The following is a 24,856-nucleotide window of genomic DNA, read 5'->3' on the forward strand; positions in this document are numbered from 1 at the left end:
TCCTCCCCTAGAACTTCCCTGGCCAGCCCTTAGTCCAGAACTTCCTGCACTCTGTGAATGGCTGGCTTAAGAAGCAGCAGAGGAAGAAAATTCCCTACGGTTTCTTTCAAACTGCCCTGGAAAACAGGAAGGAGGTGAGTTTGGGCAACAGTAGAAGTTCCTCTCCCATCTCTGACTGTGAAAATGGAGAGGGTAACACTGACCTCTGACCTCGGATCCCTACCAATTTGCATTCAGGAAGGAGTCAGTGATCCCTGGTTGGGTCCTTCCATTAATAATAAATTACTATTTATTGAGCTCTTTACATGCATATCTTACTTAATCCCCCAACATTAGTTGAAGGTAGACATTATCCCCATTTAGCAGATGAAGAAACTGAGGTTAAGTAATTTGTCTAAAGCCATAAGTGGTTGGGTTGGGATTTTTAAAAAAATAAATGTTCGTTATTCTTTCTTTTTTTTATTGATTTCAGAGATAGGAAGGGGGTGGGAGAGAGAGGAAGAGAGAAAAGAGAAATAGAAACATCAATGATGAGAGTCATTAACCAGCTGCCTCCTGCAAGACCCCTACCAGGGATTGAGCCCGAAACCTGAACATGTGCCTTGACCGACCAGGAATTGAACACTTCACCTCCTGGTTCATGGTTCGTGCTCAACCCCTGAGCCACACTAGCCAGGCAGTTAGGTTGGGATTTAAAAGCAATTGTGAGACACCAGTTGTGACAGTTTTAACTGCTGCCCTCCATTGCCTCCAAGCACGCCATGCTACTTGCTCAGCGTGGCTTCTCTGTGCCTCTCTGGGGGCACTGTGCTGGGCCCTTGCTCACGCTGCTGTTTGCAAAGGAGGGCGAGCCGGCAGCCATACAGACTTGTAGGACGGCAAAGCTGGAAGGAACCTCCAAGATCAGAGAGCAGCCCCTCGTTTTACAGATCGAGAAGTTGAGGCTAGAATAAGCATGTGACTTGGTCTGTGTCACAGCTTTTCAGTTCTGATGCCCCTTTGGTGGGTATGGCCAGAGGAAGGGAAATGCCACCTTCGAGGTGATAGCCTGAGAGGGGGACCGCATCTGTCTCAGGGCTGTGTGGGGACCTTTCATTCTCGGGGAAGCTTCTCATCTCATTGTTTTTCTCCTCCATGTGTGCACTCATATTCATCTGTGTCCCTTAGGGTGCTGTGATTACCAAGAAGGTGAACTGGGTGGGCTGCCAGGGGAGCGAGCCCCATTTCCGGGGCTTCCCCTGCTCCCTGTGGGTCCTCTTCCACTTCCTGACCGTGCAGGCGACGCGGCAGAATGTAGACCCCTCCCAAGAAGCAGGTGAGTCTGGGGCCTGTGCACCCCCGGCCTCGGTCCGGCCCTGTCCTGCCCCCACTGGCTCCCTGCTGCAGGCCCCTCTTTAGGGGATTCTACATTTGCAACCAGCCACACACAGCCAGCGTGGGACCAGAGGGGAGGACCTGGAGAAGCCACCTTGGTCTGCCCCCTGCCCTGGGGCCGTGCCCCCCACACTCAGGTGTGAGGCTTCTCCCTGGCTTCCTCGGAGCCATAAGCTTACTTCATTTTCAGTCTTCATGGAAAGTGAGCGGTTCCATTTTCTATACTCCTATAAAGAAAAGAACTGTGTCTGTTTCACAGTTTACAAGGCTGATACCGTGTACTTTGAACAGTTTTATTGTTTCCTACTGAAAAACCGTTTTCTAGGGGAAGCTGGGGAAATACCTCACCCCTCCTGCCCTGTTCCCTCCCCAAACTGTGCAGCTGCGCTCCATGACCCACACTGCCGCCCCCTCCCTCCGCTAGCAACCGAAAGGGTGGGCATCCAGTCCAATCTACGTTTACCAAGGGACCAGGGTTATGTCAGGCCCTGGCTCAGCCTGGAGGAGACGAAGGTGGAAAGGGGACAGTCCCTGCTCTTGGTGGGCTGTGGGGTGGAGGCAGGTGGAGGTGCCAGGGCCAGGAGCCAAGAGGGTGAGAAAGATGTTCAGAAAGAAAGGAAATACCCCCCCCGACACACACCCCTGTTGGTAAGAGGCAACAAGCCTTTATTTGAGGTTTTAAAAAAATAAAAAGAAACCTTCTTGGGAAACACTGATTCAGGCAGAATCCCAAATAGTGTTCTGATTAGGAGACAAAGGCAGGGAATGGCAGAAGTAAGAAACTGGGGTTCAGAAGTTTGGAAGGGGATGGGTCAGCTCTAAAGTGACCCTTGGGAGGTGGAGAACAGTAGGGAAGGAGACCCTGGGCCCCGCACTGGATGGGCAGGGGTGTGGGGTTCCTATGCAGATGTGACCATGGTGGGCCTGTGGAGGGAAGGGGTGGGGCTGGCAGGGACAGGCAGTCCGAAGGACCCCTGTGAATGGCGTCTCCTCTCCCCACAGCCAAGGCCCAGGAGGTCCTCCAGGCCATCCGGGGCTATGTTCGCTTCTTCTTTGGCTGCCGAGACTGTGCTGGCCACTTTGAGCAGATGGCAGCTGCCTCTATGCACCGGGTGAGCAGTCGGGACAAGGCTGTTCTCTGGCTCTGGTCTAGCCACAACAAGGTTAACGCTCGGCTTGCAGGTAAGGAAGGGCCGCCACCTCCAAGGCTGGAGTCACCTCCAGAGGGAGGATGAGGTGGGGAACTTTGGAGTCTTGGACCAGAGTTAGGAGTTGGGACACTTGTCCCCCAGGTAACACCCTGTGGATCAGTGTTTCACGGTGCGCAGAGCCTTTCACATGCTCCACCAGCCCTGCTGATGTATGTCAGTATCTTTAGACCCATTTTCCAGATGAGAAAACTGAGGCTTTGACACTCTGAGACCCTGGTCTTCTGATGCCCTTGCTCTGTTTCCCCTGCACCAGAGCCCCTCCCTCTAGCCTGCTGGGGTCGCTTTCCTGCCTCCCCATTCTGCTTTCTGGCTTTTGGCCCCTTACTCAAACCAACAGGGAGAAGAGAGCTGGGCTTTTCTATCCCCCGGGAGGGGTCTAATGATAAAATTCCCTGGAAAGACCAGGTTCTTCCTAGAAATAACAAGGGCTGATTCCATTGGGAGAGGCCTGGTCTGCTGAGTCCCTCATTGTCAGTGTTTCTATTCCCTAAGCATAGGAGTCTGATGGGTCCAGCAGGCAAAAGCATTAAACTCTGGGGGTGACCAGAGCTGGCGGGTGGGGAAGGAGCCATCTGTGGACGGGAGCCTGCGCTTGTCTGTGGGGATAGAGGAATATGTGTGGCTGGAACAGATCTCACAGGGGTGGGAGGTGGGGATAAGGCCTGGGGCAGGGAAGGTTAAAGGAGCTCAATGGAGCAGGTGGTGGTGCAGGTGGCTGCACTTGGTCTTGGTCTCCTGGGGCCTCCTGGGGGACTTTGAAAAGAAGACACGTGCCTGTCTCTCCTCCCACCCCTTCCCTCCCCGCCCCGCCCCTGCCACCAAATGCTCCATCTTACCCTCTAGCCCTCTGACCTCTGCCTGCTTCCAGCTTCCCTCGGGGCCCAGCTACCGCTGGTGGGCCAGGAGCTGGTGGGCCAGGAGCCAGGGCCTCTCTCAGAGGGACCTAAGGAAGGCGGTACCCTATCCTCTCTGGTGGGGTCCTCTCAGATCAAACTAATCACAGCGATGGGAGGTGCATGCTGAGTGCTCACTTTGCAAGGCCCACTCACTGTTACTTCTCAGCCAACTTTTGGAATCTACTTGTCGCTGCCTCCCCAAAACAACCATCTGACTTCTACATCACTTGTGGCTACTTCCTTCTGGCCAGCAACTTGTTTCTTCCTATTAAACCCTTTAGGAGGGTGGCTCCTACACCAGAGATGGACTGATGGGCATTCCCTGGCAACACTGCGTATGGGGCTCAGCCTGGGTTCTGCTCATAGTCCTGGCCCTGCTTGGAGTCCCGGCAGCCTGGTGGGCAGGGCAACTTCCTAACTCTCCTGAGTGTCCTTTTCCTGTCCACGGCCCCAGGCCTCCCCACACCCACCCTTTGGAGCCCACCTGGAGAGGCAACGCCACTAACTCCTTCCCACCCCAAAGGGCTGCAGTGGAATTACCTGTGGAATTACTATATGCCACAAACTCTTGTTTTAAAAACTTTTTCCCTTTAATTACAAGAGTAACAGATCTCCACTGTATAAAACTTGGAAAAGTTCAGAAAATGGCAAAGAAGACAAATACTAGCAGACGAACCAAAGCTTGCAAGACAGATCCTTCTGAGTCTTCTTGCCCTTTGCCGTGTCTGGTCCAGGGGTAGAAACTAGCAGAGAAGTCAACAAAGGGAGACAGTGGGTTATTACGGGAAAGTGACTGGAAGGGAGCTGCTCATACCCCTGGGAAACTAGAGTGCTGGCGTGGGGGTCGGGGAGGACTCCCCCTCACCTAGGGAGGTACCGTGTTGGGCTGTGTGGGGCAGGCCCAGGGCTAGCTAGTTTTTTGCCCGCCTCCTTGCATATCTGTCCTTTTCAAGGTGCTGGTGCGTCTTTTTCATGTTGCAGATGAGGAAGCGGGCATTCTGAACGGAGGAATGAGGTCTGGGCTTCTGGGCGGGCCCAGTGTCCCTGCCAACCTGTGTGTGCTTCTCTCCCCAGGGGCCCCCAGCGAGGACCCCCAGTTCCCCAAGGTACAGTGGCCTCCCCGTGAACTCTGTTCTCCCTGCCACAATGAACTCCGGGGGACACCCGTGTGGGACCTGGACAACACCCTCGGCTTCTTGAAGACCCACTTCTCGCGGAGCAACATCATCATGGACCTTCCTTCAGCTGGGCAGGGCCCCTGGAGGGGTGCCCAGAGGATGGCAGCCACCCTGAAGCCGGAGCTAGTGGCTGGAAATTCTACTGTGGGCCCTGAGGAGGCTGAGATCATGGTGGGCCCAGGGACCAAGTTGCCCGGGACTATCGTCCTGGATGTTTTAGCAGAGAGACTTGGGACAAGTCACCCCCCCGAGATGCAGGCTGGCCGTGGTGTGCACAGAGCTGAGCTAGACCAGGGACCTCCTGAGCACATAGCAGAGCTTCAGAGGGATAAGTTGGAGCAGCGAAAAGGGCAGCAATCCCTGACCAAGCGAGACTTGGGAGCTGGATTGCTAGCTGAGCTCGCGGCTGAGAACCTCCCCATTGGCCCTTCAGAGCTGAGACGAGTGGGCCGCAGCTCCAAGCAGCTGGCCAGTGTCCCTGAGGGGGAGCCAGAGGCTGGGGCCATGGGGGGCCGAGGCCAGTGGCTGCAGGTGCTGGAAGGGGACTTCTCGCACCTGGACATCAGCCTCTGTGTGGTGCTCTACTCCCTGTCCTTCATGGGACTGCTGGCCATGTACACCTACTTCCGGGCCAGGATGAGGGTCCTGAAGGGCCATGCCAGCCACCCCACAGCCTGAACTGTCCAGCTGGGGAGGGCAGCAGGAAAGGAAGCTGCTATCCATGGGGCTCTTCCAGCCCCCTGCCCCCCTGTCCCCCCTTGCTTTGTCCAGGGAAACCTAGGAAAACCAGTTGCTCCAGTGAACCTCCTTGGTCCTTGTGGGAAGGAGTGTTCCAGAGACACAAAGACATGCACAGGGTCCAGGCTCATCGGACAGCACAGGGGGCAGGGGCAGCCTGGCACTACATTCCAGGAGGCTCTGTCCCCTGGCCTCTCAGCACCAAATTCCTCTCTTTCAGCTTATTTGAAATCCTGCCTCATTCTTGCTGAAGCTTCAATGTCTCCTGCTTGGTCTTGGCCCTAAATTGGGCAAGTGATCCACAGTTTCCAAGGCTTCCCGTCAGAGGAGGGTCCCCAGGCTGAGTGGGCTGGAGCAGAGCCCACTACATTCCAGGGCCCCGTCCATCCCACCCCCTTCTGGATATGAAGAGGCCTTTGCGCCAGAAGGACTGCCTCTGGCCCTCTGTGGCCTGTGCAGCCTCCAGCCCCTCAGGCTTCCTGATTGGGGGGGTGGCTTTAGCATAGGGACTGGAAGCTTGTGGAAGTCATGCTGACCTCCCAGGTAACATCTGTGGGAGGAGTGCCTCAGGCTGGTCCTTCCCAAACCTCTGCTATAGGGAGTGCACAGGCTGGGTTGGTGTGGGCTTGCTCAGCTGGGTGGGTGATGGTCACTGGGCTGGGGGTGAGTGGCTGGCTTAGCAGGACCTGATGAAGGGGCAGGGATTTAGGTTGGGATGTTGGGACCTGTAGTGCCTTACTTTGGGCTTAGCTGGGAGAGGTAGAGTGAAGCCACAGGAAAAAGATTGTTGCTTTAAATGTGCTTTGGCTCTTCCTCCTTGGGCTCACCTGTCTGGGAGCTGGGTCTTTGTTTATTTTTGTCTCTAAAATGGATGCTAATCTTTTGAGTGTGGAGGGTGCTGGAGTGAGGGGAGTGTCATCTCTCAGGGGTCCACCTCCCATCATGTAGAGGTGAAAGGGTCAGAGGGGCAGGGGTTGCTGTACACACACATGCTTGATTTTCACTTTGCCCACTGCTCAGGGGAGGCTGTGGAATAAATTATTTTTGTTAAGGCAAGCACCCCTGTGTCCTCTAACTTGCTATTTGGAGACCTAGTGTCCAGGTCTGGACAGAATGTGCAAAATCCTGCCAGGAGGGATCCAGGCAGACGTGATTTCCCCTGGCTTATGGAACTCCTGGCCTGCAGGAGACATGTAGCCCCATCACAGCCCCTTTCTCCTGGAGGGGCCCTCCCCGACTGCCCACAAAGCTCTCGGTGCCCCAGGCCCCAGCACTCTCCCAGAGCACCAGGGCAGGCCTCAGTGGAGGTGCAGTCCCTCCGCCTCCTGTTCCCCTGCCAACCCCGGGAGCACCTGCCCAGGTGCTCTCAGTTCTTCTGGAGGCACCTTTGTCTGCACCTGCCTGGCTCTCCTGGGCCAGGCATCCTGCATCTCCAGCTCCCTTGGAAGGAGGGCTTGTTTGTGAGGGGCCCTGGTCTGGCTGCTCAGCAGGGAGGAGTCAGCCAGATTAGAGGGCCTGCCCCTAATCCGGCCTGCTGGGTTTTACAAGGATCAGAGCAGCTGATAATGAACCTCATTAAGGGGGAGCGGGAGCCTCAATCCGATTTGGGGTTTTCTCTTTGACATCACTCTGCTCAGATGGTCTGGCTCTGGATGGAGGGGATGGGGTGCCAAGCATACCCCCTCTGCTAGGGCAGCTGGGGTAGGGGTTGGGGGGACAGCAGGGGCCCTCCCCTGCTTGTGTCAGCCCTGTGTTACTTCGGGTGGATCCCAGCCTAGGGCTGCTCTGCAAGCCTCTCATCTATCCAAGGTTCCCCGTCTGTGTTCCTGCTCTAGTCATCCCCCTGCCCACTCCTGGACCAGCTCTGCTCATCTCCCGCGCCACAGGCCCTGGCTGGCAGGCCAGCCCAGTGTCGGCAGCGCAGCCCTGGGCCACAGAGGGGTGAAAGAGGCTTCCACAGGCCAAGACTACTTAAGTACACTTGTTCCCCCCCCACATGCGGTGCCTGCCACAATGCCAGGTGGAGAGGATTTCTATCCACCAGCACTTAGAGCGCCAGGGACTGTTTTCTAAAATCAAGCTCAGGTATTCAGAATTAGGGCCCGGCCTTGGGGGGTGGGTCTCCCTCCCCACAGCAGCGGCCTCCGGCTTCTTTTTGCCCTGTCCCAGCCCCTCTGATGGATAAGCAAGGGCTGGGCCTCCTTACTTAGCAGGACTGCTGCCTTTCACCTTGATTTCCCCAGGGCTCCCGGCAGCGTGGAGCATCGATAAACTGGCTTCGCCCACCAGCTGGTCCCCTCCCCTACCCGGTCTGCCAGGCCCAGAGCTGAGCTGGGTCTTCTGTGACTTGAACACCACCTGTCACCTCCGTTCTAGGTTGTTCTCTGCACCTTGGGAGAGCTGCCACACAGAAGAGGGTCGTCGGGGAAGCCCCGCACAGCAGAGGCTCCTTGGTCTGGGGCCGGACAGAGAAACTCGCCCCTGCCTGGGACGCTCCCTACTGAGCACTCAGGAGCAGCTTCCTGGAGGAGCAGGCAGCTGAGCTGGGCTTTGAAAGATGTGTTAGCAAGGAAAATGTGGAGGCAAAGAGCATCGCAGAGGAGAAAGCACATGCCACCAAGCCAGCAAGCTAGAGAAAAGAAAATGTTAAAGTCATAAGGAAGAAAAAATACATTTACAGTACTTATTGAAAAAAAATTCATGTATAAGTGGCCCCATGCAGTTCAAACCCATGTTGTCTAAGGATCAACTGTAGTGCTTGTCTAGGAAAATTTGGGAAGGATAGACACCAAACTCTGCCCAGTGGGATATCTAGGAAGTGAGGTTGGGGTGGCCTTAAATCGAGGCTAGGACTAGAGTGAGATAAGGGAGGTACCGAGGGTGCAAAATTGAAGGAGACACTTATCCGCAGGGTCCCATCAGTGCAGGTCAGCGCCTGAGAGTTAGCATCTCCTGAAATTTGGTGCCCAGGTGCCTCCACAATCTCACCCTAGTCCTGGCTCTGACTTAAGTACTTAGGTACATTTTTTAATTTTTGCAATAAACATTCCTTTTGGAAAAAACACAAGGAAAATAAATAGGACTAAAGTATTTTAAGATTCCATTGTAAATAAGACACGGACTAAAGCCCTATTGAAAATAAGAGGCCAAAGTGTTAAAACCAAATGAGAGATGCTACTTCGGTCTATACTACTGGTAAAAAGAAAAAAAGAGAAAAAAAAGAGATGGTATTAGAGTGAGGGGAAATGTGATGTATGTTATTTACTGCTGTGTTTGAAACAACAATCATTTATCTTGCAACTTGAGCACATGCTAGTACGGTCACCTGGCTGTCGTCTTCTCTCCCAGCTCTGAGGACAGGGACAGTCACGTGACCTTGGCAAGTGCTTCTCTGAGCCTGAATTTCTGTAAAGAAGGTAACACAGGGTAAAATGTGTGGCCATTAGCACCAGCACGTCACAGGAGTTCACTGTTGTTATTCACCATGGGATATGGGATAGGGGTGAACTTGAGAGACCCAAGCAGCCAATGTCCCCGGGAGGTGTGAGCCACTATACCACGTGCAGGCTACTGCCAACTGGAAGTGGCTGGCATCCCAGGGAGACAGGGTACCCTTCCAGGGAGGGACTTCGTACCATCCCTCAAAGGCAAAACCACTATGCTTTCAAAGCTCTTTATTCATCTCAAAGTCCTTTTGCATACTTTGTTCTTTTAAAAAAATTAATTTTGCTGATTGTTTTCAATAGGCAACACATACTTACGTATTCAAAAAATTCTGAAGGACAGAGAGTGAAACGTCTTCCTCCCTGTTCTGTCTCCCAGCCACTCAGGTCCCCTCCCTGGCAGCCAGTGGAACTGCTAGCTTCCTGTGTGTTCTTTCAGACGTGTTCTCTGCAAATACGAGGAAAGACACGTACTCTGCCCACCATTCACTTGGTGCTGTCTGCACTTAATGCTGCACCTTGAAGACCCCTTCATCAGTTGCTAAGTCAGTTTGCAGGGGGAAAAACAGCCAAGCAGGGGGCTTGCACTATAAGACTTTTTTTAAGTGTGATTTTACCATAGGAACAAATAAATGGAATCAATGGATGATAAGGAAAGTCCAAAGGAAGAGCCATGAATATATGAAAATGTGAGGTCTCGTAAAAGTGGTATCATAAGTGGATGGGACGGTCCATGGTGTTGGGGACACTGGCTCACTATACGGAGAAAAACAACTGCACCTCTTTCTTATAACAGGGATGGACTGGAGATGGATGAAAAACCTGAACATGAAAGATAAAAGTTATAAAGCTAATAAAAGAAAATGTGGGAGGCTATCATTGCGACATAGCAGTGGGATAGCACTTCTTAGCCAAGACCCAAAGTGTACAAACATCAGAATGAAGAGCCTCTGCTCATGGGGAGGTACCATGGGCAAGGAGCAGGGAGATACAGGCTGGGAGGAGATAGGCACAATGTCTGAAACTGCCCCTGTGGGCATCCGGTGCAGGCCCGACGACAGCCCTGTGGGGAGACCTGGCAGGAGACTGTTCTTGCTGGGATCAGGGAGGGACAAGGCTATCAGGTGAATAAATCGTATGACACAGCTGACAAATGGCTGTCAGGCCAGCACTCCCCCAGCCAAGGGTGAGGGGGTCCAGCCCCTGATGGCTCTCAGACCAGTTTCTTCACGGCCACCACAGGTCAGACCACGTGCACAAGCCCTGAAGTGTGTGTGGTAAACCGGGCAAATGACCCTGACGAGTACCAATTTCTACCCTTCAGGAGCAATTCCCGCGGGCCTATTCCAGAGCGACAAGTGTGAAATGCTCCTTCACGGTGGATTACCAGCCAGAGGAAGCTGTCACCTCCAGGCGCTGGGAGAGCGGGGCACGTTCTGTTTGTCCCTGGGAGAATTCCTTTCTGTGTCTAGCCTGTGGCCTGAGCAACACTTGCTGTCACCACTGTCCTTTTTCTATGACCAAGAAGACTGAATCAGTGTTGTGTGCATGTTTTTTGTGGAAGGGGGAGCTTGCCACAGCAGGCCACAGCCACAGATGATCAGACAGGGGAACAAAGAGTCTCCTGTGGCAGTGCTGGTCCTCACACATTGTGCCCCCTTCGGCTGAAAGCTTTGGTGGGCTTCTCCTGAGGGCAGCAACGTTCAGAGCAGAGTTATGTGTGCCTGCCCTCGAGGGCCGTGGCGTCTAGAGAGGGAGACCCACCTGTACCGAGTTCCATTACAATCCAGCCTGTGGATAGATGCCCCCGAATGGCTGAGGTGCTGTGGGGCTCCAGCAGTCACCTCCTCTTTAGGCAGGGAGGTGGGGGGTCATGCAAGAAAAGCAGGGGTTCACCAGGATTAGCATGAAGGGCAGGGGTGGGGGAAGGGGAGGGGTGGGGAAAAGCACTACGAGTGAGTGGGTGGAATGGGGCCTGAACAGGGAACTGAAGGAATAGCCTGAAAGTTTTGACTAGATCCTGTAGGCAGGAGGGGCTGGAGGGTGTTTTAACAGGAGAGGGCACAGCCTTGAGTATTTTTTAGCAAGATACTCCTGGTGTGAGAGGTCCAGGCCTGAGGGGCAGGCTCTTCTTGTCCGGTAATACGTAAGTAGGACTTGTGGGTCCCCGGGTCTGAGGCTTTCCCACTCCATGGGCTTTGTGTGTGCCCTTCTCCCCACCCAATATCCTTCCCCACCAAACTCCTGCCTGGGTTAAAGGTCACCTCCTCTGAGAAGCCTTCCCTGACCATTCTCCGCCCTTCCCTTCCATCAGGCTCTTCCCTCTGTAAGCCACGGCAAGCCTCAGCCTTTCCCTCTCGTTGCTGCCATCACATTGCTGAAGGGGAGTGCTGACCACTTGGCATCCCCTGTCAGACTGTGAACTCCGGGAAGGCGAGGGCTGCATCCTGTCCGTCTATGGATCTCTCTGTCACCCCGGCTGCTCAGTTAGTGGCTTGGCTGATGAATGAATGCATGGCCTCCAGGCTTGCCAGTAAGCAAAACGCTTCCTGACTTTGCTAGGACTCAACTCCTCTATCTTAGGCTGACTCCGCTCTCTCTGCCCTGGATGCACTCAGCATCCTAGGGAGAGAAGAGATACCAAAAAGTATTAAAAACATATATATTGCCCAGCTGGCGCGGCTCAGCGGTTGAGCATTGATCTAGGATCCAGAAGATTGCGGTTTGATTCCCCGTCAGGGCACATGCTTGGGTTTTGGGCTCAATCCCCAGTAGGGGGCGTGCAGGAGGCAGCCGATCAACGACTCTCATCATTGATGTTTCTCTCTCTCTCTCTCTCTCCCTCTCCTTCTCCCTTCCTCTCTCTGAAATCAATGAAAACATATTAAAATACATATTTAGGTTCTCAGAAGTACCATAAGGTTTGTGCAGCTGCTGTTTCACACACAGGCAGGGGCCTGCCGTGCACAGATGCACATCTGCGGTAAAGGGCTGGGCTCTCCAGTGCTTCCAGTCTGAGGATCTGGTCCTGAGATGCCAGAGGTGCTGGAGGCGGGGTTAGGAGAGGCCAGCACTTGGGAACAGGGAAGAAGCACTATCCGAGGCCTTGGACCAGTGCACTGCAGGCTCACAGGCGGGGTCCCCCAGCCTCATTCCAGCCACAGCAGCCGAAGCCAGAGGCCTGTGTGGCTTTTCCTGTGCCTTGGTGTCTGGGTCATTTTCCCAGGCTTTCCCTTTCTTCTTCAGCTCTCATCAAGGGACCACGTAGCTTATGTAATAAAATCTGCAGAATGCCCCAGGAGAGCAGGAAGTACATAAAAAGCCAGGGACTATTAGGGGTGAGAGGGAAGCAGGGCCCTGACAGCCATAACCTTGAGTCTCCAGCCAGCGACCACACCAATAAAGGGCCGACAGCCTAACCAGGCCTGACGGGCCACTGAAGGCCACTGCACAGCCCTGGGAGGATGCGGGCTCCTCCCCATTCCTGGACTGTAGCAGTGGATTAATCAGAAACTCGCTCCTCCGTCCATTCATGGAGCCATCATGCTGGGCCTTGTCCTTGGAGCTGGAAATGTCATGGTGAACAAGACAGCTTCTTTACTGCCAGGAGAAAGGTGCCTGAAGAAAGGGGCCAGGACTCAGAACATTTATTACCATCTACGGAGCAGTGCTTAAGGGCGCAAGGATTTCCTGTGTAATCCTGGGAGGCAGGTGTTACTCTCCGTTTGCCTGCGGTTAAGTAACTTGCCCAAGGTCTCTGGCGCTGAGGCCTCTTGTAAATAAGATGCCTTTGGAGAGTGAAGCTAATGGAAGTCAACCCTCCTTGACTGATCTGGGGCCTTCTCAAAGTCGCCTGAGACGTCCCCATGATGGGGTGGGGTACCCAAGTCCTGTCAAGAGCAGGAATATGTGCTGTCCGGGATGTTCTTGTCATTAAGACTGCTGGAACCCCAAGGAGGTACCTGTCCCTTGTTAGCAAAGGGGGTGGGTGGGGGCAGGGTGTTCTCGGGAGCAGGGGCCTTGTCAACGCTATCTGGTGGGTCTGAGGCCTGGAAGCCTGGGCCCTGGGAGACTTGAGGAGGAGAGGAGGAGTCTCCACTGGTGGTGGTGGGGGGGGGAGAGGCTATCAGCATCACCAGCCAGCTCCCAGTACTCACCAAGTATCCAGATCCTGAACCCATGCCCTGACAATTGGGCAGGGGCCAGAGGTGGGGCAGAGACTCACTCACTGGAGCCCACCTCCGGGCAGGAGCAGCCCCGCTTAGAGAGACCCTGGGCTGGGGGGGGGGGGCACAGGGGACCTGGGCTTCTCCCTTCAGCCACAACAAACTGGAGATGAGAACATCTCTGTCCCCAGCACACCACATACTTCCTCCTTCCCTCCCTCGGGGCCTTCTGCCCTACCCCACGGAGCACAAATCCCTTGCTACCTGGGCTAGGGCAACCACGCCAGCCATGTAAACACACCGTTTCACCCTTGGTTTAAAGGTTAAACTCACTAGGGGCTGAAATTCTGTGTCCCCAAGGCACTTGGTGGGCTGAGGAGACCCTGTGGGAGGAGGGTCACCGGCACTAGAATTTCATGTCGTGGGGCAGTGACAATGCTTTATACACCATCAGGTGTTCTCAGAACTCACCTTATGTTGCACGTACCCAGGTTTTCTTCTCCTTCTGGAAACTGTGCACTGCTCTCTCCAGGATACCTTTCCGGTGTTTAAAAAGTTTTGTTAAGAAATGAAGTAATTTTATAACCAGAAACTGAAGGAACAGAACAAACTCTCACAGGTCAATATGGAGGATAGGAGGGACCACCTCTTTGCGGGGCAGGTGGCCCGCAGGGTCCAGAGGAGAATCCGGGGGTTGAGACGGGCCTGTCCATCAGGGACCTTGGGTGCCATTGGCGCTGGGAAATAGGGGGCTGGTGAGTGGGCCTCCACAGGGCCTCTGATCTGGACCCTTCTGCCAAAGCCTGGATACAGTGTGAGTGTATGAACATACTACCAGTAGCTACTAATAACCCCCGACATTCGTGGAGCTCTTAGTGTGTGCGTTCCAGGAGCACAGGAGCCCCGTAAGGAACGTGTTGTTATTATAGTTCTGCCCGTTTTACACATGACACTGTCTTACCACTGACCGTTACATTATATCGGTTTATCATGACACTGGACAATCTCCAAACGTCAGCCCCTCCTATTTTTCTGTACCTGCTCCCTGGTTCCAAATGGTGCTGATTCAAACTCTGCCTCTTGTCCAGCTCCTCACTTTTATTTCTGCCCTTTCACTCACGAGATTGCCCTTCTCCACCTCTCCAGATCCTTCCTGTCTTCCAGCCAGCTGACCACCCCATGCCCATTGGTCTCTCCCATATCTGACCTCTGAGCAGGGTTAAGCAGGGTAAATCCCCCATCTCTGTGAACAGCGGGGTCCTCGTGCCCTCCTGGCCACTTTCAAAGGGCTTGGGGGCTGTGAGTCGTCAGATAAGGGTCCTCCCAGGGCAGGCTGGGGGGCAGGAGAAGGGAGCAGGGGCCCCCAGAGGCCCTGAGCCTAGCTCCCCCAGCTGAGGGACATACTTGCCAGGCCATGGGGTGGAGGTGCTGGGCTGAGCTAATCACCTAAATGGACGCAGGCTGTTGAGAGACAGGCTCTATTCCCTAATAGAATTTGCCCTCAAGTGCAATTTAATTTTCTCTGAGGCGGTCTCCAGCCCCTCTGCTACCCTCTCCCAGACAGACCCTCATTTCACCAGTTTCCAAGGAGAGAGGAGAGGGGCCTTCTCTGGGTTCTGTCCCAGTCTTCTTCCTTTGAACAGCCCCCCACCCCACCTGCACGCCCCTTCCCCAGTTCCCACCCTAGATGGGACAGACACTCTGACCTTCCTCTAGAGCCGCCTGCACTCGAGACAACAGCCATCCCGCCTCCCTGTCCTCGCCATGAAGGCAGATTCTTCCCCTGACCTCTGGTAAGTTCACATGCTTCGAGAATTCTCTTTGTCCTGCTTAGTGTCCGAGGCTTGGAGGAGAAATAGTCGGGGAGAGTGAGGGAGATATTGAAACAGGAGGGTGTGGGTCCCCGTGGACACACACTTAGGCCCCAGTGGGGGGGGGGGGGGAGAAGTCAGCTCAGAGCCTGGCTCCCGAGCACCCTAGGGACCCTCCTGGCTCACCAGAACCTCTGCTGGTGCTGGCTCTCCCTCCACAAGCCCAGTGCTCCCAGATCCCAGGCTGTGGTACCTGAAACCTGACTCTGGTCATTGGGGGTATTGGAGGATGTGAAGGCCCGGGCTCTGGGTGGACCTTTCCTTCCTCCCTGGCAATTTCTGGGTGGCAGAGGGGGAGCATCTTCAGAAACTGCTTTCCATCTCATTCTCTGAGACCCCCTCCGGCTGTGACAGGGGCTCAGGGAGGTCAGTGCAGGTTCCTGCCTGGCCTGTGCCCCTGGTCATGGGCTTCCCCCCACCCTTATCCCACCCCCAGCAGGAATGGGGCGAGGACCACAAAGAGGACCCAGGGGGAGGGGAGCAGAGGAAAATGGTGGCACCCCTGGGGTTAGCTGAGGCGATGTTCAGGAAAGGCAGGAAGTCCTCGGGGCACAGAGTGGTCCCTGGACTTCAGACAGTCCCCTGACCGCCCTCTTTATCTGGCCACCCCTGGGGAAGGAGCCGCAGAATTTCTATTTTCTTGGTCATCAAAGCCTTGAAAAGAGCAGAGGGCGGGGCTGAGCATGAAGGAGAATGGATGGGTGGCAGGTCAGGGTCAACTGCAAGGGGGAGATGGTCATTCTTCAGGCACAGCCACCTGCTCTGTGTCTGGCGCTGTCTGGTGCAGCTGAGGTCTCTTCATCAGCGTGTGGGGCCCGTGTCTCATGGGGCTACATTGGGGAGCATCCTCCCCCTCATTTACTCAGCAAACGCTTATTGATTCTTTACTTTGTGCCAGAAACAGTGCTGGGTGCTAGGAGGAAAGGGGGCTGCTGAATGTACGGGGGCGCGGGTGCATGGGTGCGCAGAACATACAATTCAGAACAGCCCGGAACAGCACCGTCCAATAGAAGTATAATGCCAGCCACTTGCATGATTTAAAATTTTCCAGTAGCCATGCTAACAGAAGAAGTGAAACTAATACTGGATTTTACTTAACCCAATATATCCAAAATGTTATCATTCCAACATGTAATAGAATTCTGAAAAATCTTAATGAGATATTTTACATTCTTTCCTTTGTACCAAATCTTAGAAATCTAACATGTAATTTATGTTTATAACATCTAATTTCCGAGGGGCCACACTTCGGTCCTCAGTAGCACCTGTGGCTAGGGGCTACTGTGTGGGACAGTGAAGGCCAAGAGCGTTCCCACACACAGTGGCCCACAGGCCAGCAGCACTGATGTTGCCTGGAAAGTTGTTAGAAAGGCAGACTCTTCGGTCCCAGACCTGCTGGATCTGAATCTGTATTTTAACCGCACACCCAGGTGCATAGTAAATCTGAGGGGCGCTGTGTGCAGGGCCAGGGGGGTTGAATAAACAGGCACAGAGTGTTAGCCCGGGGAGCTTTTCTCAGTGGATCTCACACAGCCCCTTGTCAGGAGAACCAGCTGAGTAGTGTCATCCCCTATCAACACAGAACAGAGGCTCAGCGAGTTTAACTTCTCACAGCCACACAATTTGGATGTAAAGAGATATAGAATTTATGTCTTTGCCCCCAAAGCTCTTCAAGGATTTCTTCCTTGATCATCAAAAGGAGTCATAGTTGCCTTGGCTGGTGTGGCTCAGTGGTTATATCGTTGGCCTTTGCACCGAAAGTTTGCAAATTCTATTCCCTGGACAAGGGCATGTACCTGGGTTGCAGGTTCAGTCCCCAGCCCCAGCTGGGGCCTGTGCAGGAGACAACCAATCAATGTGTCTCTCTCACCTAGATGCTTCTCTCTCTTTCTCTCTCTCTCTCTCTCTCTTTCTCTCTCTCCTTCCCCCCCTTCCCTTCCGTTCTCTCTCTAATAATCAATGGAAAAAATATCCTCCTGTGAGGATTGACAACAACAACAACAAAGTTGCCACAGTCACAGTGCCCCGATCCCTTCTCTGTGGGTCAGTGTTTCCAAGCAGAAAACTTTGGTGACTGAGGGCAAACCCCCTCATAGTGAGCCAGGGCCGTGAAGCGATGTAAAAGGTGCTGAGTTCCTTGCCCCTGTCCACTAAAGAGAATTGACATAGGGGACTTCTCTGTGCAAGACCCTGTGCTAACAGCAGTAGCCCTCCTGCGACAACACTACCAGGCAGGTAGTTACTCGTCCTGCTATAGAATCTGTAACTGGAGGCTCACAGTGGTCACACTCTCGCCGGACACAGAAGCCATCTAGTTCCAGAGTCGGAAGCCTGACCTGCATCGCGACTTCTCATCTCTCTTCTTTTCTCATCACACGATCCTCCTGGGCCGGGCTCTTCTCCAGTCACCTCTGCCCACATCTAACAAACCCACGTCTTTGGGTTGTAAGTCACTTCCTGAGAGGAAACTGCTGAGTGAAGCTCCTTCAGTAAAAATCCTTTGCCAAAGGATGATTAGCCTTGACCCCTGCAGCCATTTTTATTTTTATTTAGCTTTTAAATATATTTTTATTGACTTTAGAGAGAGAGGAAGGTAGAGAGAGAGAGAGAGAGAGAAACATCAGTGATGAGAGTCATTGATGGGCTGCCTCCTGCACGCCCCCTGCTGGAGATCGAGTCTGCAACCCGGGCATGACCAGGAATCGAATGGCATCTCCTGTATCCTAGGTGGATGCTCAACCACTGAGCCACACCGGCCAGGCCCTGCAGCTATTTTTAAATGGAGCCTTGCTGAACTCCCCACCTCTCCTTCTCCGCACTTATAGCCTCCCCTTTAGAGGCTCTGGGACTGAGCTCCACCTTTCTGCCCTGTTTCCTCATCTGTAATGTGATCCTCAAGTGATGTGCCTACCGACCAAGGCACAGGTGAGCCAAGGTAGGTAAGGGCCCTTACAAACTCAAAAGCACTATGAAATGTTGGTTACCAAGATCATTCTTGGACAGAGAATGCCTCTGAGCCCTGGAGATTCACGAGAGAAAATAGGGAAGGGTGTCATCTGGGCAGCCTCTGGAGTCCAAGTTCTTTTGTTAAATAAACTTGCATATTGTCAACTTTAAAAACAAATGAAAACAAAGGGCATTATTGCAGGTTGTGTGGGCAGAGCAGCTTCTGAAAACAGAATCGAGTCTCTTGGTGTGGGGTGGAAGCTGTGTGGGAAAGCGGGCGGAAGGAACAAAGTCATCTCATTACTATTGTGGTCGCTGTTATTAACAACTGCCAGTGATGCTCAAGTGCCTTCTGTGTGTTGAACACTGGGCTCTGGGGCTTATACACATTACCCCTAATCCGACAAGCACCCTGTAATGTAGGGGGGTTGATGCCCACTTTACAGATGAGAAAAATGAAATTGGTAAGATTAAGTCACTTGCCCTAGGTGTCTGGGTTTGAGCGCTGGGGGTCTGACTCAGTACAGCAGGGAAGCCCTCTCCCAGCCATCTCCCAGCTGTACCTTTCTGTGTCCTTGGCTTGGTACAAAAGGTGCCTGTTTCCATGATAGAGCGGGAGCTTTTCACAAGATAGCTAAAATCTTACCCAAGGAGACATTTTGGCACCTTGACCTCAGCTTGTGACCACGTGTCAAGAGCAGGTCTCCTCCAACCCCCCAAAGGAAAAAAATCCACAATGGTCCCAGAATCATGGGCTTCTCTCTTTCCCAATGAACATTTTTAGGAGAGACGACCTCCCAAGTTCTTGTCTTTGCTTGAAGACTTTCAAGAGTTTCTTGTCCTCTAATTTCTTTCATAAAAACGAAACAAGAAAAAGGAAAACAGAAAAAATATTACCGGGAGGGGGCAATAATGATGCCAGCCAACATTTGTAGGGAAATGTTTCCTAGGTGCTCCTGGTGGCCATCTGTAGGGAGACGATGGCCTATTTTTACCCCATTTAGCCCGTGAGAAGGCAAAGTAAAGAACCTCCCAAAGGTTACCCCAATTGGGATGTATTCAAGTTGAGATCAGAAGGCATGTACTTGAACCCAGAACCCGAATGTTCGCTATCCCCTCTCCAACTCCCACCGCTTGAGGAAGGCGGATGCACTGGGGGATTTTGCTGACCCCGTTTCACAGGGATGCTGGCAGTTCTGGAGCAAAGTGAGCTGTGGACAGTCCATACGTGGCGCTCCAGGTCATTGTCTTCCAGGGTCTAGCAGGGAGCTGGCATACAATAGATGCTCAATAAATGCATGAATTAAGGAATGATCTAAGATATGCTAGATTTTTTTTAGTAGGAGATAAAGAGAATAAACCCTGAGGTTAGAACAAAACCAAATTCCCTGATTCATTCTCCAGCTTCCCATGCACACAGGCCATGGGGTGTGATGGCTGCACAGGTGGGTCTCGGAGGACTTGGCCTTGCCCGGTAATGTACTCAGCATGGACCCACCACCCAGGAACCTTCAAATAAGAGTTATTTGATGATGCTGGCGGTGCTGGCAAAGATAGAGCCAGACTACCTGTGACCACATCCTGGTTCCACTGCTTACTGCCTGAGCAGCTTTGGGCATATCACTTGGCCTCTCTGCGCCTCAGTTTCCTCATCTGTAAAATGGAGAGAGTAATAGTACCTGCCTCGAAGGCTTTGTGAAGATTAAATGAGTTAATAATACATAGGGAGCACTCAGAGCAGTGCTGGTGATCTGTGTCAGCTATTGTCACTTTCCTTCTTCCTCTGAGAATACAGTGCCCTTTTCTGATTGTTTCTCAGGTCCTACCGACTCAGAGTCTTATCTTGAGAGTTAGATGCCCAAGTATAGGACCATCTCTTTTCCATGTTCCTTCAATTCCTGTGTCAAGGACACAGGGCAGGTTTAAGAAGAGCAGCAACTGCCTTCTGATCAGCATCGTAGCGGGGAGAGATCCCTGCAAGGTTCTGGGAAAAGGAGACAAATGACAAAGTGGTGGGCTCACGAAAGGGACCTGTGACAAATGACTGGAAGGACTGGGTGGACAGATGGAGAGGAGCAAAGGCCCCTGTCCTTTTATTGGAGAACTCCTTGTGGCTCCCTGAACAAGACAGTGGCTCCCCAGGGGCTGGGCTGAGGGTTGGTCTCCCTGGCTCTCTCTGCTGGGATGAGTAATATGGACCGGGGCAGAGGGTCTATATCAATCTAGCCCAGCAGAAAAATGAATGAAAATTGAATTCCCCGAGGAGAATCGGGGAGCTGTTATCCAGACAGAGATAAATCAAAGGATGCCACAGGAACGTGGAGAGCAGGTTTCCAACAGCAGGAGAATAATTAAGGAAACAGTTTCAAAATGCAAATGATAAAAGCGGGTTTGAGAGGACTGAGGACAAGAAGGAGATGACTGGAGATAGGGTGCCAGGGAGCAGGGTGGTGGAGAGAGGCTGGGGCTCAGATGGCTGGATCTGAGGGTGAACTCCCCCCTCGGCGAAGCTCCTGAAATGCAAGGGTTAGAAGACTCACAAGTCAGCTGTGTGGAGTGAAAAGAGCACCAGATTGGGAGTCAAAGGCTGGATTTAATCTCCAGTTGGCTTTGCAACTTATTAGCAGTGTGACCTTAGGCAAACCACTTAACCTTCCTGTTTCCTGATCATAATACCCAAGTCCCGGCACGACTATGAAGATCAAGGGAGCTGAAATATGTGGAAGAACTTTGAAAAATGTAAAGTGCTAGACAAATGCAAGCTATAATCATCTTCCTAAATGGAGTTTCTGGAAATCCTTCCCTCAGATTTGGATCCACTGACATGTTGGGTTTGGTTCCCAGAAATGTAATGTGTAAATGTCCAGAAAGTACTGGATACTCTTACAGACTTATTGACCGACTGTCCCGACAGAACTGAGACCTGGGGAAAGCCACATCACCATCGGCCCATCCTCTGGTGCCCACTCTCCAGCCGAGCTAAAGCCCGAAGCCACAGGTCTGAGGTCAGCTCTGAGGACTGCTGCGCCCAGGAGGTCGTGTGCCAGCCCTGGGCAGCTTTCTGTGAGAAAAGCCCCACTGAGTCAGCTCAGAGGTTGAAGTCCAAACAGAGCCACCTGAGGCTCTACCTGTGGGATTCAGCCATTCCCCATTCTCTGGGGATGGAGACTAGATTAACTGTGGTTAGCCTCGGTTTTTTCATCCAGCAAGTAGGTATAATAATACCACTTATCGAATTGTTGTGAGGAATAGATAGAATTATGCGGGTAGAAGCACTTACCTTGGGGCCTGGCACAGTTTTAAACTTTCAGTAAGTGTTGGTTGTTTTTATTAGCACAGTATACTATTATATTATTATTATTACTATCAGCAGCAGTAGGCACTAAAAATCTTTTCAGGAAGTTTTTTATTGGGGTTTCATCATTAGATAGGAAAGTGGAGGCCCCAGAAAGGAAGTGAAATGCCTTGGCTGATGCAGATGTGAGTGGAAGACTTTGGGAATGGGACCCAGCTCCTAGCAGGAGGCAAATGCCTCTAGAAAAGTCTTGGAATGTGGAAAGGGCATCTACTGGCTGAACTGTTGACCACAAGTTCCAAGACTGAGGGCCAAGTGGACCTCCCAGGGCTCTTCTGCCATCCAGTAGAAGTGACAATGGCCTCCCTTGTATCAGGGCTGGGCACAGGAGAGTCCCCACCATAGTGACATAATACTGCCCCTCACCCAGTGACAGGCTAGTGATAATGCAATGAGAAGAGGGTAGGACCTGGGCAGGTTCATACCAGGGGAGCAGGGGCTGCAGAGAGCATATGAAAAATATAATTTTAAATTATAAAAGTAATTACCACATAGGCTCTACATTTCACTGCATATAAATATTTTATCTTTTAATATTACTGGAAAAATATAACCACTTTACAGAAAATCTGGAAAAGAGAAAAAAGATCCATAATACATCCCCCTAATATACTTTTTACCCTAATGTACTTTTGAATAGCATTTGGATATCTTTCAGTTTTCCCCCAATGTTTCTAAAAACAGTTTTTATCAATTTTTTCTATTTTATAAAATAATGTGCCTATTGAGGAAACTAAAAAATACAAACAAGAAAATAAAGATATCTACTGTGCAGATAATCAATTTTATATTTTAGCATATTTTTCATCTATTCTTCTTTTTAAAATTATCTCAAAATTCTTAGTTTTATATTCCCTTTTCCCCTCCTAATAAATCTCAAACACTTTTCTACATTACTAAATATCCTTCTGTTGTATTTTCTAACGACTACATAACATCCCATTTTATTTACTCTAATTTATTTAATATTCCCCTATTGTTGGGTATGTAGGTTATTCTCTTTTAAAAATGCTGTAAACACCTTTGCAGCTATATCCTTATAAATATTCTTAATTATTTTCTATAAATTTCTATATGGATTGAGTCTAATTTTTAGGCTACAAAACATATTGCCAAAATGCCCTCAGAAGACATTGTCCCTTTTTGCATTCCCACCAGGAAATTGTTTTTCTAATTTCTGAACACCCTTGCCAACGATGGCTATTATCACTGCTAACATTTTTCTATACTTACACAATATTGTATCCTACTTGTTAAAAATTTAGTCTTCATGCCCATGTTGCTAGATTTCATAATTAGTTTCAATAATTATATAACATATTACCAAGCAAATTTAATATAGTTCACGAAATATCTTTTATTTTGTTGGGTATTTAGGCTATTCCCCCCCCCCCAAACGTAATAATATCTTCATGCATGAAACTATTTTTACAAATTTTATTTCTGTATACTAGTGGAATTACATGAGCCAAAGGGTATGAACATTTCATGGATTTGATACGTATTGCCAACTTGCTTTCCAAGCGGATTTAAGGGGGTGTGGGCACAGCAGCCGCGTCGGTGAGAGCCCCGGGTTCCGAGCACCTTCCCCAGCCCTGAATCCTAGGACAACCCCCACCCCAAAGAGGCATGTACTGTGATGTTTTGTTCTGTTTTGTCTTTGATCGCTAACAGAGGCTGGCATTTCCTCGTGTTTGTTTACTAGTTATATTTTGGAAGAAAACATTTGGGTAAACACTGAAAATGTCACCGGGTCCTTTGCTTTTTTTCTTCCCTTGGGGACTGGAGTCACCTCGCACGTAAACAGGGAAGAAATTATGCCAACCCAGTGCCAGTACACACAGAAGTCATTGTGACACCGTTGAAGACAAATTCTAAGCACAGACGTTTCGCGCCGTCTCCCCCACCCTCTCCAGTCCCGGTGTGTCCCCTGTTTGGCGACGAAGCTGGGGCGGGGGGGGGGGGCGCGCAGGGGACTTGCTGAAAGGCTGGAGAGGGGTCACAGATCCCCTTCCTACGCGAGCTGGACCCCACTAGGCCGGGAGGACGCATCTCTGGAAGGAAAACTCGGAAGGGGGGGTGTGCGGCGAGGTCTGGGGTCCGCAGAGCCGCTGGGTCCCGCGCGTCCAGCTGGGTTTCGGGCGCCCGCAGTCGGGCGGCGTCGAGCTCTGCCCGCGCGTTGGAGAACCGCGGCGGAAACCTGCTCCAGCAGCGCGCTTCGGTTTTATTTCCTCCAGGAACTTGCGCTGAGAATGTAAACGTTTGTGTGTGTCCTGTAATTACAATGAGCAACACGAGCGCGTCGCCGGTTAGCCCGGGGTCCTCCCTGCACGCACGAGGCCGAGGCTCGTTCAAAGCGCCCGCGGTGGCGGCGGGCAGCGCACCGCGGTCTCTGGGGACCCGGGGCGGGACCGAGCTGAGCGGACCGGGGCAGAGCTGCCGGCCCGGGAGGCCCTGCGCCCGAAGGCCAGGGGCCCCGACGGGGCGGAGAAAGGGGGTAGAACGGGCTGCAGGCCGCGGGCGCGCCGAGCCCCGAGACCCCCGCCACCTCCGCGCACAGTCAGCCCCCGGCCGCCTTCCCCGGGAGGCCGACCGGCTGTCCCTGGCCCAGCCTCCACGGGACCCGGGGGAGAGAGAGCGAGGGCCGGGGAGCGCCGGCGGGAGGGGAACTGGCCAGAGACGAAGGACCACGATGGAGTCATCTGATTACGGAGCGCGCTCGGTCCGGCGGAGAGAAGCCCGGGACCGACAGCGCGCGAGGGGAAAACGGCGCGGCGCAGCCCGGGCCGCCGGAGGGTCTGCTCCGCGCTTCCCCGGCCCTGGTGCGCACGGAGGGACAGGGAGGCCGCGAGCCACCGACCGGAGCCCGAACCGCCGGGGACCCGCGGACACCTGCCTGCCGGGAGCCGCCGTCCGGGACCACCTGCTGCCGCCGGCCAGACCGCCCGCAGTATTTATACCCGGGAGCCGGGCGCGCGGCCGGGAGCCGGGTGGGGGTGGGGGGCTGCCCGGAGGCCCCTCCCCGCTCCGGGAGGCCCTGCCCTCCCGCACCGTCGGCCCCACTCGGGGCGCCAGGACCCCCACTCCGACCGGTGTCCGCCGCTCGCGGCCGGGCGGGGGACTGGCTGAAGGGCGGGCCTCCCTGCGGAAAGCGACGTCACGGCCGCTCCTGCAGTGTGCATGAATCAAAGCGCCCGGGTGACCGCGGCCTGCCCGGCGTCCGGCACGCGAAGGGTGGAGGGGGAGGGGGAGAGAGGCGGGCGGGGGAGGGAGGAGGGGAGAAAAGCCAGGGCTGCAGCAACAGCGTCTCAACCGGGATGTGCACCAGCCCGGGAGAGCGAGATCAAAGGGATTTGAAACAGACTGAGGGCTGGCTGGGGGAGGGGGCCGGCCAGCCTGTGGAATCCTCCTGGAGAGGCGGAGGGTCCGGCTTCCACGGCGACTTGGGCGGCCTGGTTGGGTTTTTTATTATTATTTTCAAATTTCGGAATCCAGCTTGAGCGAGAGAGCGAGAGATCTTCGTAGACTGCGACTCGCTGGCTCTAGCTCCGAGATGATGCAGAGCGCAGCTGTGCCCGCGGAGGGGGCTGTCAAGGGGCTCCCGGAGATGCTCGGTGTGCCGATGCAACGTAAGACACCCCCCTTTCTCGCCGATTTAATTTAATAACAAGACGGCCA

At 53.0% G+C, this 24,856-nt stretch overlaps 2 protein-coding genes across 2 annotated transcripts in view; both read left to right on the forward strand.

The window, feature by feature from the left end:
• The window catches only part of QSOX1 (quiescin sulfhydryl oxidase 1), a 35,288-nt gene extending 28,832 nt beyond the window's left edge, over positions 1 to 6,456 (forward strand). The window contains exons 9-12 of the mRNA XM_081122295.1: positions 12 to 134; positions 1,168 to 1,315; positions 2,377 to 2,556; positions 4,556 to 6,456. Coding sequence (XP_080978421.1) covers positions 12 to 134; positions 1,168 to 1,315; positions 2,377 to 2,556; positions 4,556 to 5,337 — 1,233 coding nt within the window. The 3' untranslated portion in view covers positions 5,338 to 6,456. The remainder of the gene's footprint in view (positions 1 to 11; positions 135 to 1,167; positions 1,316 to 2,376; positions 2,557 to 4,555) is intronic.
• An 18,275-nt stretch (positions 6,457 to 24,731) lies between these two features.
• LHX4 (LIM homeobox 4) overlaps positions 24,732 to 24,856 on the forward strand; it is a gene marked incomplete at both ends in the record, with an annotated part of 38,050 nt that continues 37,925 nt past the window's right edge. The window contains one exon of the mRNA XM_081121587.1: positions 24,732 to 24,807. Coding sequence (XP_080977713.1) covers positions 24,732 to 24,807 — 76 coding nt within the window. The remainder of the gene's footprint in view (positions 24,808 to 24,856) is intronic.

Source organism: Miniopterus schreibersii, assembly GCF_964146895.1.
Source record: "Miniopterus schreibersii genome assembly, chromosome: 19".
NCBI classification, from domain to species: Eukaryota; Metazoa; Chordata; class Mammalia; order Chiroptera; family Miniopteridae; genus Miniopterus; species Miniopterus schreibersii.